The 18,232-nt window shown below is 43.2% G+C and overlaps 1 protein-coding gene across 5 annotated transcripts in view; it reads left to right on the top strand.

Annotated features, from left to right (window-relative positions):
* Window positions 1-18,232, top strand: part of phf6 (PHD finger protein 6) — a 50,443-nt gene that overhangs the window by 12,658 nt on the left and 19,553 nt on the right. For 4 of the 5 annotated variants that reach the window (XM_078432092.1, XM_078432090.1, XM_078432094.1 and 1 more), the window contains 6 exons: window positions 2,844-2,977; window positions 3,090-3,136; window positions 4,042-4,202; window positions 6,223-6,366; window positions 7,639-7,743; window positions 13,791-13,924. In XM_078432092.1, the coding sequence (XP_078288218.1) occupies window positions 2,844-2,977; window positions 3,090-3,136; window positions 4,042-4,202; window positions 6,223-6,366; window positions 7,639-7,743; window positions 13,791-13,924 (725 nt within the window). The remainder of the gene's footprint in view (window positions 1-2,843; window positions 2,978-3,089; window positions 3,137-4,041; window positions 4,203-6,222; window positions 6,367-7,638; window positions 7,744-13,790; window positions 13,925-18,232) is intronic. The other variant, XM_078432091.1, reaches the window with a different exon arrangement.

Below are 18,232 nucleotides of genomic sequence, written 5' to 3'. Positions count from 1 at the left end.
CCGTTACCCTCTGGTATCTCCCATTCAGCCATTGTTGAATCCATCTTGCAACCTCACTATTAATACCCAATGATTTAACCTTCTTAATCAACCTTCCATGTGGAACCTTGTCAAATGCCTTACTGAAGTCCATATAGACAACATCCACAGCCTTGCCCTTATCAATTTCCCTGGTAACCTCTTCAAAAAATTCAAGAAGATTAGTCAAACATGACCTTCCAGGCACAAATCCATGTTGACTGTTTCTAATCAGGCCTTGATTATCCAAATAATTATATATATTGTCCCTAAGTATCTTTTCCATTAATTTTCCCACCACAGACGTCAAACTAATAGGTCTATAATTGCTAGGTTTACTTTTAGAACCTTTTTTAAACAAAGGCACAACATGCGCAATGCGCCAATCTTCCGGCACCATCCCTGTTTCTAATGACGTTTGAAATATTTCCGTCATAGCCCCTGCTATTTCTGCACTAACTTCCCTCAATGTCCTAGGGAATATCCTATCAGGACCTGGGGACTTATCCACTTTTATATTCTTCAAAAGTGTCCGTACCTCCTCTTCTTTAATCCTCATAATTTCCATCACTACTCTACTTGTTTCGCTTACCTCACATAATTCAATATCCTTCTCCTCGGTAAATACCGAAGAAAAGAAATTGTTTAATATCTCCCCCATTTCTTCCGGCTCAGCACATAGCTGTCCACTCTGACTCTCTAATGGACCAATTTTATCCCTCACTATCCTTTTGCTATTGACATATCTATAGAACCCCTTGGGGTTTACTTTTACATTACTTGCCAAAGCAGCCTCATATCTTTTTTTCGCTTTTCTAATTTCCTTTTTAAGATTCCTTTTACATTCTTTATATTCCTCAAGAACCTCATTTACTCCCTGCCGCTTATATTTATTGTATATCTCCCTCTTTTTCCGAACCAAGTGTCCAATTTCCCTGGAAAACCACGGCTCTTTCAAATTATTATTCTTTCCTTTCCACCGAACAGGGACATAAAGACTCTGTACTCTCAAAATTTCACCTTTAAATATCCTCCATTTCTCTATTATATCCTTTTCATAAAACAACAATTTCCATTTCACTCCTTTTAAATCCTTTCTCATCTCCTCAAAATTAGCCTTTCTCCAATCCAAAATCTCAACCCTTGGTCCAGATTTGACCTTCTCCATAATGATATTGAAACTAATGGCATTATGATCACTAGACCCAAAGTGCTCCTCAACACATACCTCCGTCACCTGACCCATCTCATTTCCTAACAGGAGGTCCAACACTGCCCCTTCTCTGGTAGGCACCTCTACGTATTGCTGCAAAAAACTATCCTGCACACATTTTACAAACTCCAAACCATCCAGCCCTTTAACAGAATGTGATTCCCAGTCTATATACGGAAAATTGAAATCACCCACAATCACCACTCTGTGCTTACTACTAATATCTGCTATCTCCTTACATATTTGCTCTTCCAATTCTCGTTCCCTATTTGGCGGTCTATAATACACCCCTATAAGTGTTGCTAAACCTTTCTCATTTCTGAGTTCCACCCAAACAGCCTCCTTAATCGAGCCTTCTAGTCTGTCCTGCCAAAGCACTGCTGTGATATCCTCCCTGACAAGCAATGCAACACCCCCACCTCTTGCCCCTCCGATTCTATCACATCTTTAAGGTGGGAGACGGAATGTTTAAAGGAGATGTGCAAGATAGATTTCTTGCAAACAGTGGTGGGCACCTGGAATGCACTGCCTGGGGTGGTGGTGAGGGCAGATAGAGTGGTGATGTTCAAGAGGCTTTTGTATTGGCATATGGAAATGCAGGGAATGGATCATATGCAGGCAGCAGGACTTGGTTCAGTTTGGCATCATGTCGAGCACAGATTACTGGTTCTTGTGCTGTATTGTTCTGAGTTCTATGTTCTAATGTAATGCTTCCTGTATCATCCTCATCTGAATGCTGAAGCCGATCCTGCCCATCCTAATGCCAAGTTTCATTAAAGAGCAGTTTATAGCCCCATATGTCTGTTTATGCTCTTAGTTCATTGTCAGTGAACTAGTTGGATTGAGTACTGCCAAGAAAACCTTTTCATTCACACTCTATTTTCTTCCAGGCTTATTCATACCACCCCCCACCCACCCCCTCAAACTTGGATATCAATTTGTCTCTCTCTTTTCTGAAACTAATGTGAGATTCCTTATCCTCCCCCTCCTCCTGCAAAAACTAGTTTAAACTCTTCCCATGACCCTCATTAACCTTACTACAAGAATATTTGTCCCCACCCTGCTTGATTGCAAACTGTCTAACTTTTTTTAACCTTTTCTGTTGTAGAAAAACAGAAAAGGTAAAAAAAAAAAGCTGAACAGGGCTGAGACAAATGTTCTTGCGGAAATGTTTGTCCCCGCTTTACTTCAAGTTTTTCTCTCACATCTGATGACCACACGGACAATTTACCATTATTATCCACACTCCCAACAAGACAGATAGAATAGGAATATGTAGGCAATTTTCTGACGTGCAAAAAGAACAACAGTATTAGTAGTGATCCCATCTCGCCAACCAACCCTAAACCTCAAGAATCTAAGACTTGCCAGGTTTTGCAGAGAGGTTCCAAATTTTACAACCACTAAAGAAAGGTTACCCATCCTAAAACACCTGTGATGCAGCTAGGCACAATAGTCTTCACGTTCATTGAACCAAGAAAGTAGACCAAGTCTGAGTATTCTTTTCCAATCTTGTTACTGCTAAGACTATTACTATTGGTATCTATCTTTATTTGTTGCACTGAGACACTAGTGATGGTTGCATGTCTTCATTGTCCTGTCCTTATTACAGACCTGCTCATGCTGTCACCGTCCAGGGGCGACAATTGGATGTGATGTAAAAACTTGTCGTAGAACTTACCACTACTATTGCGCAAAACTTGATAAAGCTCAAATAAAGGAAGATCCATCTCGGGGGATATATTTGTATGTATAATGAATGCATTGCTCTTACACTTTTGGGTGGCCTGTTATCTTTATGTTTGTTTAACTCTTTCGTGAGATGCAATACATTTCACTTCAATATATTTCTCTACAGGATTCTCTGCCAAAAGCATAAAGAAGGTGCAGAGGATTCCAGTGAGGGTAAGTGCTGCAGTGAAAATGGTACAATTCATTGTTATCTGTTAAATTAAATCCAGATTTCTTTTCCACGTTGATTTCTGTGTAACATTACATTGATTAGAAAGGCTAATTGTCACTAAAATTGACCCAATTGATGCTGTGGAAATTCAGCGTGTCCCCGTGACATTTACCAGATGCACCATATTCTCTTGGGTTGCAATGGGCAACTGCTGTGCACAACTGCACAATAAATTGCAGTCATGGACGTTGGACAGTCCATCATCCAAACCATCTCCCAATCTTGCTCATGTCCCTTGCACTTTTGTTATCTGCAATTTCTCTGTAGATTTAACACTAAATCTTCACTATTTATTTTCCCTCTTGCACTACCTGTTGTACTTGTGTGGTATTATCTGCTGGGATTGTTCCCATACCAGTTCTCATTTGGATGTGGTAACATATTGGGAAATGGTTGCTATCTAACTTCATGAGGGCCATCTCTGGCACAATCTCACTTTGTGACATTTGCTTCTTTTTGGATTTCAGTTTCTGCTTTTTGCACTAGAATGGAAACAGGAAATTCAAATTTCAAACAAATGTCAATGCCTGCTGCAGTGTTGGCCGTTTAAGGTTTAGCTACTGTATTTGGTTAGTGCTCTGGTGGAGTCAACACTGGGAAGGTATTTCAACCTATCATTTATCCCTAATTGTCAATTTTGATTTGATGAATGAGGAAATTCTCAGCCCCATTAATATGTTCACTCATCTATAAACTGAGCAGAACTAATGGTTAGCTATCCTCTGAATGACATGTCTTGAGAAGATACACAGAAAAAGTAGCACATTAATTGTGCACCTGAAAGATTTGAAGTGAAATCAGCTGTTCTCTAATTGTGACGTAATTGATTTTGATGTATTCCATGGAGATGGTCTCCCAGGAAACCTGACAATGTGTCCGACAAGTCATCGTAGAGGTGTTCGGGGAGGACCCAGAGGAAAACGAAGACTTCCTAACTCAAAAGTCGAGTCTGATGATGACATGTCTGCGTCCTCCCAAGGAAAAGATGAAACGAGTTGCAGTTCCTATGTGAGTAAATGAATCATCAAATAATATTTGAAGGAAGTGCGTTTAATGCATTTTGCTCTTTATTTCATTCTCCATGACCCAATTTTCTTTTATAACCTACAATGGTAGAGGTGTTTTGAGCACATTCAGCCTTTTGTTAATTTTCTAGCACGCAATGTAGTTTGTAAAATTATTCTGCCCTTTACCACACAGTCTTCCGTTATTTTCTTAAGTTGTGATCCAATTCCCTTTGACTGATTGTGCTTTCACTAGCTTGACAAACTATACATTGTGACCAATCATAACATTGAAAGAAATCCACATACTGCCTTTTAGTTCCTTTGCCAACAACCTTCAATCTCTTGCTTTTATTGGCTCTCTGTTTCACTTTCTCCAACCCTGTGGAGAACTGATTATTTAAAATACCATTGACACATCCATTCTCATCTTTAAGGAAAATGGTGCCAGTCACTCCTTGGTATTTAAGCACTCCGAGCCCTCCTTGTCCATCTTAAAATGTGATCACAATCAAACAAGTTACAGTTATGGATGAATCTTTGCTTTTTAAGCTTCATCTAATTTTCTTGTTTTTCTACCCTATATCCTCCTTAACACCTGTCCATGTCCATTTAACGCGGTGTATTATATTTTGTCTCTAATTCTTCCTACCGAAATGTATCACTTCACATTTTCCTGCATTAAATTTCATTGCTATTTTTCGGACTGCTGTCTTGGGGAACACCAGTATCTACCTTCCTCCAGTCTGGAAAACAGTAACCATGACTCTATTTTCTGTTCCGAAACTGATTCGTTAGCCATGTTATCACAACCTCTAATACTATAGCCTTCAGCCTTGCTATCAAAAATATTTTGTGCTGTTTTCCATTGCCATTTGGAAGTTCATATGCATCACATTAACTAAATTCTCGTCATCAACTCTCTACTTTCTCATCAAAAAACTTGATCAAGTTAGCTCATCATAATTTATACATTTGTGCTGGGATGTTTTCCGGTCTTTGTTGTGCTCTAGCTGTTTGTGCTTAGTCTGGAATAAAAAATTCCTGGAAGTAATCAGGGTCTGATAGCACCTGTGGAAACATTTCGAGAGGTTTCAGTGTTTTTTAAATTTTCTTGACCTGAATTGATTTTGCTGAACTAATGGACACTCGGAAGAACCTGACATGGATCATCCACACAGAATTTCTCTTTACTACATTGCCCCACACACCTGCCCCATGTTACTAATCGAGAGTATAATGGAAGTGCAAGTCATAGAGTCATACAGTGACATGAAACAGGCTCTTCGGCCCATCTTGCCCACACCGGCCAACATGTCCCAGCTATACTAATCCCACCTGCCCGCGTTTGGTCCATATCTCTCCAAAACCTGTCCTATCCATGTACATATCTGTTTCTTAAACGTTGGGATAGTCCCTGCCTCAACTACCTCCTGCCTCAACTGTTTCTTGAGCCCTGTGGGTGGAATGTTTTTAAAGTTCTCTACCCCTGGCAAGCGTGGATGTGGAGAGGATGTTTCCACGAGTGGGAGAGTAGGGTCAGAGGTCATAGCCTCAGATTTAAAGCCTTGGTGTATTCAATTTGGTTAGCTTGTGGATAAGCAATGTTTTGTAACCTACACCAACAACAGCCAAGAACTGGAACATGGACAAGAAGACTCTTCAGCACAATAAAATCGTACGTTTCCAAGATCCTTTATTATTCTGTCCCATTCAGACTTTTGTTGACTTGACTTTTTTATTTCTCGGGTTGTCTCTTGGTTTTCAATTTTCCATAGAAAAATGGTGCATGTGTTCAATTATTCTTGAGCTGAGATCTTAATATGAAAGTTGCAAGTATGTTCTGTACCCAAAGTGTGGTCTGAGAAGGGCACTGTATAACTTCAGTATACTTTTTTACATTTGAATTATCTTCTAGAAATAAATCCCTGTGCATTGGGCGCACATTTTAATTGTGTTAGTTTTGGAGTTAAGGCAATTTTTTACTTTAAAGATAATTGTTTTCATTTTATTTCCCTTGGCAGCAGGAGCGATCTCCACACTGCAGCAGCCCCACAATTACAGGACCAAAGTGTGGATTCTGCCATGCTGGAGATGAAGAAAATGAGACCAGAGGAAAACTCCACACCTCAAATGCTAAAAAAGTTGCGGCACATTACAAATGCATGGTAAGGAACAGAAGTTGTGAAGATATTGCAGTGTATTTTGGGACTGTCCTCACTAATAAAGCTCAGTTTTCCTCTGTTATTTTATAATTGCTTTGGGTCCCGATTGCATATAGCAGACATTAGAGCAACTAATGTACAAAGCACACTAAAGGATGTAGGTAGAGTAATGCATTAAATCTGACGACAGTACATGGGAAAGTATGTGTTTCCAATTTACTCGCACCATGCCGAATTGCATAATCATTCAATTCCAGGAAAAGTCAAAGGAACTGCTGCAACTAGGGGTGGCCAAACGAAGCAGCTGTTAGTGCTGCTGCCTCACAGTGCCGGAGACCCAGCTTCAATCCTGTGGAGTTTGCACGTTCTTCCTTTGATCGGAAGGGTTTCTTCCAGGTGCTCTGGGTTTTTCCCACATCCCAAAGACGTGCAGGTTTGTAGGTTAATTGGCTGCTGTAAAATTGCCCCAAATGTGGGGGGCGTGGATGTAGGACTAACATATGTTATTGTTTGTCCTTCGGGTTCGAAGATGACCATGACTTCGGTTTTAGTTGGAGGATTGGTGACTGTGAGTCCGGAAGTGTCTCGTGAGGCCAATCCGGGCCCGGAAGGCACGCCCACACGTAGGACACAAGTGGATGGGTGCTGCAGTGGAAGTGGAGGTAGCCCGGGCCTTGCGCGCAGTGCGTTTCCTCTGGGCCTCAGCAGTGCGTCCATCTGCCTTGAGGCAGATAGGCAGGAATAACATAGAACCACTGTGAATAGGTGATGGAAAATTCGCATGGACAGTCAGCCAAAGGGCCTGACTCCATGCTGTATCTCTTCTGGACCCCCTCCAACCCAAGGACATCCTTCCTCATACACTGGGTGCGGGGCAGATTGACACCCGTAGGCTGCAGTGACTGCAAAGGTATGATTCTCAGTTTGGCGAAAGGAAAGCATTTTTGACTACTACTGTGACGCCACTTTCAAGAAACGATGTACTCCACGATGCACTGCCCTAAAACACTCCCCAGAGCCCTACTGTAGATCCTGCCCTTGTTAAACTTCACAAATTGCAACACCTCACATTTCTTTGTATTAATTTTTCATCGACCAGTGAATTCATATGGTTTTGGTGAAGAACTTCCACTGTTTGCATTTCATAAAGATTTTGTTGTAAGAACTGCAAATACTTAAACAATCTATAAACTGCACTTCCATCCTCATAGATCTTTAATTTAAATGTAACTACATCTTGTGCAATATTTGAATGAAATGTACTTCTAATTTCAGCTATTTTCCTCTGGCACTGTCCAACTCACAACTTCATCGAGAAAAGATTTTGGTGATTTTGATATTAAAACAGTCATCCAAGAAATCAAAAGAGGCAAAAGAATGGTTTGTATTTTAAGACAACTTGTACAAAACTTGTACAGTTAATAATTGTTTTTATTTCCATTCAGTCAATATTTATATTATCATCATCAAAACATTTTCATGTTCAGAAGTCTTAGGAATAGAATTAGGCCTTTCGGCCCATCAAGACTACTCTGCCATTCAATCATAGAAACATGGAAAATAGGTGCAGGAGGAGGTCATTTGGCCCTTCGAGCCAGCACCGCCATTCATTGTCATCATGGCTGTTCATCCACAATCAGTAACCCGTGCCTGCCTTCTCCCCATATCCCTTGATTCCGCTAGCCCCTAGAGCTCTATCTAACTCTCTTTTAAATTCATCCAGTGAATTGGCCTCCACTGGCTTCTGTGGCCACAAATTCACAACTCTCTGGGCGAAAAAGTTTTTTCTCATCTGTTTTAAATGGCCTCCCCTTTATTCTTAGACTGTGGGCCCTGGTTCTGGACTCCCCCAACATTGGGAACATTTTTCCTGCATCTAGTTTGTCCAGTCCTTTTATAATTTTATACGTTTGTAATATATTCCTTTGTTCGTCCCTCACCGGGGAAATTTACAGTGTTACAGCAGCAAAGTGGATAGCAAGAGAGCAAGAGATCATTCATTATAAATAAAAGATACATAAATTGTCATCAGTTTTCTGTGCTGTTATTGTTGACTCGTCTGCTGGGAGCAGTGCTGGTTGTACAGTCTCACAGCAGCGGGAAGGAAGGACCTCCTATATCTCTTCTTCATGCACTTGGGGTGAAGGAGTCTGTCACTGAAGGAGCTACTCAGTGCAGTGACAGTGTCCTGCATGGGGTGGGAGCTGTTGTCCAGCAGCGATGTTAGCGTTGCCATCATCCTCCTCTCTCCCACCGCATGCACTGAGTCGAGGGGGCAACCCAGGACAGAGCTGGCCTTCCTGACCAGCTTGTCGAGTCTCTTCCCTTCCGCCGCTAAGATGCTGCTGCTCCAGCAGACCACTCCATAGAAAATAACATATAACAAATATATAACAACTACAGCATGGAAACAGGCCTGTCCGGCCCTACCAGTCCACGCCGACCATTCTCCCTGACCTAGTCTCATCTACCTGCACTCAGACCATAACCCTCCAATCCCCTCCTATCCATATACCTATCCAATTTACTCTTAAATAATAAAATCGAGGCAGCCTCCACCACTTCCACCGGAAGTCCATTCCATACAGCCACAACCCTCTGAGTAAAGAAATTCCCCCTCATGTTACCCCTAAACCTTTGTCCCTCAATTCTGAAGCTATGTCCCCTTGTTGGAATCTTCCCCACTCTCAAAGGGAAAAGCCTACCCACGTCAACTCTGTCCGTCCCTCTCAAAATTTTAAAAACCTCTATCAAGTCCCCCCTCAACCTTCTACGCTCCAAAGAATAAAGACCCAACCTGTTCAACCTCTCTCTGTAGCCTAAGTGCTGAAACCCAGGCAACATTCTAGTAAATCTCCTCTGTACCCTCTCCATTTTGTCGACATCCTTCCTATAATTTGGCGACCAGAACTGCACACCATACTCCAGATTCGGCCTCACCAATGCCCTGTACAATTTCAACATTACATCCCAACTTCTATACTCGATGCTCTGATTTATAAAGGCAAGCATACCAAACGCCTTCTTCACCACCCTATCCACATGAGATTCCACCTTCAGGGAACAATGCACAGTTATTCCCAGATCCCTCTGTTCCACTGCATTCCTCAATTCCCTACCATTTACCCTGTACGTCCTATTTTGATTTGTCCTACCAAAATGCAGCACCTCACACTTATCAGCATTAAACTCCATCTGCCATCTTTCAGCCCACCCTTCCAAAAGGCCCAAGTCTCTCTGTAGACTTTGAAAATCTACCTCACTATCAACTACTCCACCTATCTTAGTATCATCTGCATATTTACTAATCCAATTTGCCACACCATCATCCAGATCATTAATGTAAATGACAAACAACAGTGGACCCAACACAGATCCTTGGGGCACTCCACTAGACACTGGCCTCCAACCTGACATACAATTGTCAACCGTTACCCTCTGGTATCTCCCATTCAGCCATTGTTGAATCCATCTTGCAACCTCACTATTAATACCCAACGATTTAACCTTCTTAATCAACCTTCCATGTGGAACCTTGGCCGATGCAACCACCGTGTTGTAGAAGGTCCTTAGAAGTGCCCCCTGCACTCCAAAGGACCTTAGTCTCCTTAGCAGATAAAGTCTGCTCTGGCCCTTTCTGTATAGCACATCGGTATTTTCAGTCCAGTCCAGTTTATTGTTGAGGTAGAATCACCCAGGTACTTATAAGAATCCACCCTCTCGATGGTTTCTAAATTCATCCTTCTAAATTCCAATTAATACAAGCCCAGTCTTTCCAATCTTTCCTCATATGACAGTCCCGCCATCCTGGGGATTAATCTTGTGAACTACGCTGCACTGCCTCAACAGCAAAGGATGTCCTTCCACAAATTAGGAGACCAAAACTGCACACAATACTCCAGATGTGGTCTCACCAGGGCCCTGTACAACTGCAGATGGACCTCTTTATTCCTATACTTAAATCCTCTCGTTATAAAAGCCAATATGCCATTAGCTTTTTTCACTGCCTGCTGTGCCTGCACGGTTACTTTCAGTACAAGGACTCGTTGCACTTCCCTTTTTCTTAATCTGATACCATTGGGATAATAATCTGCCTCCTTGTTCTTGCCGCCAAAATGGATAACCTCACATTTATCTACATTATACTGCATCTACCATGCATCTGCCCACTCACTCAACCTGTCCAAGTCACCCTGCAACCTCCTAGCATCCTCTTCGCAGTTCACACTGTCACCTAGTTTTGTGTCATCTGCAAATTTGCTAGTGTTACTTCTGATTCCATCATCTGAATCATTAATATATATTGTAAATAGTTGCGGCCCCAGCGACGAGCCTTGTGGCACTCCACTCGCCACTGCCTGCCATTCTGACAGGGACCCGTTTATTCCTACTTTTAGTTTCCTGTCTGCCAACCAATTCTCTATCCATGTCAATACCATACCCCCAATACCATATGCTCTAATTTTGCCCACTAATTTCCTGTGTGGGACCTTATCAGTAGTAAAGAAAGCAAACTCAATTTATTTCAAGAGGCCTCCATCACAGTGAGGGGGTGTTTGGAGTCACTGTGATGGACGTTTGTGTTGGGGTTATGTGTCTTGTGTTCTTTTTTTCTATGACTGCTATGTAGTTTCGTTCGGTGCCGAACGACAAATAAAGCTCTGTTATACCTGTTATTATACCTGTTATGTACTAGTGGACAGGGGATCAAGGGAGACAGAGGAACTGAAAGAAATTCGCTTTCGGTGAGAAATAGTATTGGGTAGACTGAAGGCTGATAAATCCCCAGGGCCTGATGGTCTGCATCCCAGGGTACTCAAGGAGGTGGCTCAAGAAATCACGGACGCATTGGTTATCATTTTCCAATGTTTCCAATGTTCAATAGATTCAGGATCAGTTCCTGTGGATTGGAGGGTAGCTAACGTTATCCCACTTTTCAAGAAAGGAGCGAGAGAGAAAACAGGGTATTATTAGACCGGTTAGCCTGACGTCGGTGGTGGAGATGATGCTGGAGTCAATTATTAAAGAGGTAATAACGACGCATTTGGATAGCGGTAAAAGGATTGGTCCAAGTCAGCATGGATTTATGAAGGGGAAATCCTGCTTGACTAATCTTCTGGAATTTTTTGAGGATGTAACAAGTAAAATGGATGAAGGAGAGCCAATGGATGTAGTGTATCTAGACTTTCAGAAAACCTTTGATAAGGTACCACACGGGAGGGTGGTGAGCAAAATTAGAGCACATAGTAGGGTGTTAACATGGATAGAGAATTGGTTGGCAGATAGGAAGCAAAGAGTAGGAATAAACGGGACCTTTTCAGAATGACAGGCAGTGGCGAGTGGACTGCCGCAAGGCTCGGTGTTGGGGCCGCAACTATTTACAATATATATTAATGATTGGATGATGGAATTAGAAGTAACACTAGCAAGTTTGCAGATGACACAAAGCTGGGTGGCAGTGTGAACTGCGAAGAGGATGTTAGAAGGTTGCAGGGTGACTTGGACAGGTTGAGTGAGTGGGCAGATACATGGCAGATGCAGTATAATGTAGATAAATGTGAGGTTGTCCACTTTGGTGGCAAAAAATAAGGAGGCAGATTATTATCTCAATGGTGTCAGATTAGGTAAGGGGGAAGTGCAGCGAGACCTTGGTGTCCTTGTACACCAGTCACTGAAAGTAAGGATTTGAGAGGATTTGAGTACAGGAGCAAAGAAGTCCTGCAGTTGTATAGATGAGACCACATCTGGAGTATTGTGTGCAGTTTTGGTCTCCTAATTTGAGGAAGGACCTCCTTGCTATTGAGGCAGTGCAGTGTAGGTTCACGAGGTTAATCCTTGGGATGGAGGGACTGTCATACGAGGAGAGATTGGAAAGACTAGGCTTGAATTCACTGGAGTTTAGAAGGATGAGAGGGGATCTTATCGAGACGTATAAAATTATAAAAGGACTAGACAAGCTAGATGCAGGAAAAATAAAGGGGAGGCCATTTGAAACTGAGGTGAGAAGAAACTTTTTCACCCAGAGAGTTATGAATGTGTGGAATTTTCTGCCACAGAAGGCATTGGAAGCCAATTCACTGGATGAATGTAAAATAGAGTTAGATAGAGCTCTAGGGGCTAGTGGAATCAAGGGATATGGGGAGAAGGCAGGCACAGGTTACTGATTGTAGATCAGCCGTGATCACAATGAATGGTGGTGCTGGCTCGAAGGGCCGAATGGCCTCCTGCACCTATTTTTCTATGTAATGCTGAGGCTCTATAAGGCGCTGGTAAGGACGCATTTGGAATATTGTGAGTAATTTTGGGCACTATATCCGAGGAAGGATGTGCTGGCTCTGGAGAGGGTTCAGAGGAGATTTACGAGAATAATCCCAGGAATGAGTAGGTTCATCTATGATGAGCATTTGTCGGCACTGGGCCTGTACTTGCTGGAGTTTAGAAGAATGAGGGGAGGCCTCATTGAAACATACAGAATAGTGTTAAGCTTGGATAGAGTGGATCTGAAGAGGATGTTTCCACTAGTGGGAGAGTCTAGTTCTAGAGGTCATAGCCTCAGAATTAAAGGACGTTATTTTAGGAAGGAGATGAGGAGAAATTCCTTTAGTCAGAGGGTGTTGAATCTGTGAAATTATTTGCCACAGAAGGTTGGAGGCCAAGTCAGTGGATATTTTTAAAGCAGAGATAGATAGATTCTTGTTTAGTGCAGGTGTCAGAGGTTATGGGGAGAAGGCAGGAGAATGGGGTTAGGAGGGAGAGAAATGCCTAATTCCACTCCTATCACTTATGACCTTCTGACAAGTGGGCTGAAGAATGGCTGATGGAGTTCAATGCAGATAAGTGTGAGGTAGGGCCCTGTGGAGTTTTGTAGAGCAGAGGGATTGAGTAGTGCACTGCACAATTCCCTAATAATTGCATCACAGGTAGATCGGGTGATAAAGAAGGCTTTTGGTACATTGGCCTTCATTAGTCAGGGTAGTGAGTATAGAATTTGAATGTTGCATTACAGTTGTGCAAGTTGTTGGTGAGCCACATTTAGAGTGTTGTGTTCAGTTCTTGTTACCCTACTATATGAAGCATGTCATTAAGCTGGAAAGTGCAGAGAATATTTGCCAGGATGTTATCAGGACTCGGACCTGAGCAGGAAGGATATATGCCAAATGAGGGCAAATGGGACTCACTTAAATGAGTCATGGACGAGTGTGGCCGAAAGGCCTGTTTCCTTCTGTATGACTAAATGTGAGGATATAATCAAATGGTTTGCTTCTGATGTTCAGACAATTTACTGAATAGTACTGAAACTGTTTACACAAAGACTACGAGGAATTCAGTGAACAATTGTAGTCTGTCATGCTGGGGTATCTTTGTAGCTCATTTGTCTTATCAGCAATTCATTTTTTGCTCTAAACAGTTTGTTTTCTAAATTTCAGAAATGTACATTATGCAGTCAAATAGGTGCAACTATTGGCTGTGAAATTAAAGCTTGCATCAAGACTTACCATTACCACTGTGCAGTTGAAGATCGAGCTAAATTCATTGAGAATCTTGACAGAGGCATCTACAGGTACCGAATTCGACTGGTGACAGTTATTTATCATTATGCATTTTCCTCTTGCCAAAGGTTATACTTAGTTAGCTTATTTATAAAAATCTTGTTGCCTGTAATTTCTTTTACCAATGGATACTGTGACATTTATTATTCTGTGCTGTTATTATTGCCACTTGCATCTCTCTCCCATTACATTTCCATTGATGATTGTGAAATATCATTGTGCATCAGTGTATTCCAATTGGTTGCCAATTTTGTGTGCTACCATCATGTGATAAGTATTTTATAGTAAACTCACATATAAATGGATAACATGATCCGTATGAATATTTAGTTTATGACTGTCACATGTACCGTGGTACCTTGAAAAGCTTTTGTTTTCATGCTTATCTGTCAAATAAAAGACTATACATGAATACAATCAAGTCGTGCATTGGCACAACACTTGGTGCAAGATATAACATTGAAGTCCAATAGACTCCGATGAAAGATAGTTCACAGTTCTCTAATGAAGTAGATTGGAGATCAGGACTGCACTCTAGTTCATGGGAGGACTTTTAGTTGCCTGATAACAGCTGGGAAGAAACTATCCTTGAATCTGGAGGTGTGCATTTTCACACTTTTATACCTCTTGCCTGATGGGAGAGGAGAGAGACTAGTCCTTAATTATGCTGGTGGCCTTGCCAAGGCAGCATGAAGTGTAGATGAAGTCAATGGAAGGGAGGTTGTTTTGTGTGATCGTCTGGGTTACATCCACAACTTTCTACAATTTCTTGCAGTTTTGGATGGAACTGTTCACAATGTAGAGTCAAGTCAAGTTTATTTGTCACATACATAATATACAAGATGTGCAGTGAAATGAAAGTGGCAATGCCTGCGGATTGTGCTAAACTACAAAACAGAATAGAAAAAAAAATGAACACAAAAAAAATTAATACAGTAAATTAAATTAGTCCCTTAGTGATATGAGAGTTAACAGTCCTGATGGCCTGTGGGAAGAAACTCTGTCTCATCCTCTCTGTTTTCACAGCGTGACAGCGGAGGCGTTTGCCTGACCCTAGCAGCTGAAACAGTCCGTTGCTGGGGTGGTAGGGGTCCCCCATAATGTTGCTGGCTCTGGATCTGCACCTGCTGATGGGGGCGAGTGTAGTTCCCATAGTGTGTTCAGCCAAACACACTACTCTCCTACACTACATATAGAATATGAATAAAGATCCCTTTTTTCATTTATCTTTTGTCTCAATGCCTATCCTGACTACCTGATTACTAACATGTCAATTCTCCTTCCCACTCCCACGTTGACCAGTTAGTGGCCTTCACAACAGCCAAGGAGAGACCAAACTAGAATAGCATCTCATATTCTGTCTGGGTAGTTTACAACCCAATGATGTGAGGATTGAATTTTCTAACTTCAAGTAACCTGTATTCTCTGCTCAGTGCTCTTTCCTTCTGGTTTCCCCACATATATCATCCATTTTGATTACCCTCTTACCTGGTTCTACCTATCACCCCCACACTCCTGCCTTCTGGTTGTCCCATTCTCTCTGCCCCCTCCTTCCCCCTCCCCTCCCCTTTAACTGGTTCCCTTTATCTCTTTCTTATCTGGTTTCAGATCGCATTCTTTGCTTATCGTATTCCATGTCTGCATCTTCTTGTTTCCTCTACTCACCTCCAAGCCTCAGTCTCTACCTCTCCTCTTTCTGTCTGGTTCCATCTGCCCATCCTTTTCTCCCCCTCATGCCTTTACCTATCACCCACTCCATTCTGCTCAATCTGCCCATCTCCCTGTTCACCTGGTTCCACCTTTTGCCTGCCAGCCCCAAAATTAATGGGCAAAGAGGCATAGAGTGATACAGTGTGGAGACCTTCGGCCCAACTTGCCCACACCAGCCAACAATGGCCCAGCTATACTAGTCCCACTTGCCTGCGCTTGGTCCATATCCTTCCAAACCTGTCCCATCCATGTTTCTTAAATGATGGGATAGTCCCAGCCTCAACTACCTCCTCGGGCAGCTTATTCTATACACCCACCACCCTTTGTGGAAAGGTTGCCTCTCGGATTCCTATTAAATCTTTTCCCCTTCACCTTGAACCTATGTCCTCTGGTCCCCGATTCCCCCACTCTGGGCAAGAGACTGTGCATGCACCCGATCTATTCTATAAAATCCCCCCTCTTCCTCCTACGCTCCATGGAATAGAGACCCAGCCTACTAAACCTCTCCCTGGAGCTCACACCCTCTCGTCCTGGCAACATCCTCGTAAATCTCTGAACCCTTTCAAGCTTGACAATATCTTTCCTATTACATGGTGCCCAGAACTGAACACAATACTCTAAATGCGGTCTCGCCAACGTCTTATACAACTGCAACCTCCCAACTTCTATACTCAATACTCTGACGGATGAAGGCCAATTTCATGAATGCCTTTTTCACCACCCTATCTACCTGCGACTAGACTTAAGGAACCATGCACCTGCACTCCTAGATTGTTCTACAACACTCCCCAGAGCCTTACCATTCACTGTGTAGGTCCCACTCATGTTAGACCTCCTAAAATGCAATCTCTCACATTACTCTGCATTAAATTCCATCAACCATTCCTCTGCCCATCTGGCCAATCGTTCAAGTTCCTGCTGCAATTTTTCACAACCATCTTCAACCAGAGGTATTAAAAGGGCCAAAGACACCCACAGGCAACGGGTGGAAGACCACTTCAACACAACGGACACCAGAAGCATGTGGCAGGGTGTCAGGGACATCACTGGCTACAAGAGCAGCCCTGCCTGCCCTCACAGCGATATGACACTAATCAACGAGCTAAACACCTTTTTTTGCCACTTTGAAACTGGCAACACCACCTTGAGTGGAAGAACCCCAGCCGAGGCGGAGGGACTGGTCTTGCAACTGAGCACACAGGAAGTACAACGCGCTCTGCAAAGGGTCAACCCACGCAAGGCTGCAGGCCCGGATGGAGTTCAAGGCAAGGGTACTTAGGGACTGTGCTGAACAGTTGGCTGAGGTATTTACCAGGATCTTTAACCTGTCACTATCTCTGGCTACGGTCCCCAAGTGCCTGAAGTCGGCTACCATAGTGCCGGTGCCGAAAAAAGCAAAGATCACCAACCTGAACGACTACCGTCCGGTTGCCCTAACTCCGGTAGTCATGAAGTGCTTTGAAAGGCTGGTCCTCTCACACATCAAATCCAGCATCCCTGACTCACTGGACCCACATCAGTTTGCATACAGGGCAAATAGATCCACAGAGGACGCCATCTCTCTGGCTCTTCACACTGTCCTGACTCACCTGGAGAGACAGGGCACGTACGTGAGGATGCTATTCATAGACTATAGCTCTACCTTCAACACGGTCATCCCCACCAAGCTCATCACCAAACTCCACCAGCTAGGCCTCAGCTCGTCGTTATGCGACTGGATCCTGGACTTCCTGCTGGAGCGACCGCAGGCAGTGAGAATGGGCCCGCACCTGTCCTCCACTATCACCCTGAGAACCGGCACACCACACACGACTGTGTTCCTGCATTCGACACCAACACCATTGTCAAGTTTGCAGACGACACAACAGTGATCGGGCTGATCACCAACAGTGATGAAACAAAATACAGAGCGGAGGTGCAGAACCTGGCGGACTGGTGCTCTGATAACAACCTGTCCCTAAATACCACCAAGACCAAGGAGCTGATCATCAACTTCCGTAGGTCACATAACGGGGAATACGCCCCGATCTTTATCAATGGGGACAGTGTGGAGAGAGTGTCCAGCTTCAAGTTTCTGGGCACTCACATTTCGGAGGACCTAACATGGTCCAATAACACTGCTGCGCTGGTCAAGAAGGCACAGCAACGACTATTCTACCTAAGAACACTGAAGAAGTCTGGTCTACCCCAACAGCTGCTGACGTCATTCTACCGCTGCACCATAGAGAGCTTCCTAACACATGGCATCCCTGTGTGGTACCTCAGCTGCACGGAGACAGAGAGGAAAGCTCTTCAGCGGGTAGTCCATAGAGCTCAGAGGACCATCGGAACACAGCTCCCAGCCTTGGAGGGCATCTACAACACACGATGCCTCAGAAAAGCCACCAGCATCCACAAAGACTCTTCACACCCCTGCAACAGTCTGTTCAAACTCCTTCCATCAGGCAGACGATACAAGGCTTTCTACGCCCGCACCTCCAGACTCAGGAACAGCTTCATCCCCAGGGCCATAGCTGCTATGAACAATCCTGCTGAGCCGGATGGTCAAATCGCACAGTGATCCGGCACAGATCTACTTGCACTTTATTCTGTTCTAAAACTCTTACAAA

This window comes from Rhinoraja longicauda, unplaced genomic scaffold (genome assembly GCF_053455715.1).
Source record: "Rhinoraja longicauda isolate Sanriku21f unplaced genomic scaffold, sRhiLon1.1 Scf000049, whole genome shotgun sequence".
NCBI classification, from domain to species: Eukaryota; Metazoa; Chordata; class Chondrichthyes; order Rajiformes; family Arhynchobatidae; genus Rhinoraja; species Rhinoraja longicauda.
The sequence above is the reverse complement of the archived record's forward strand: the minus strand, read 5'-3'. Positions and strand labels throughout refer to the sequence as shown.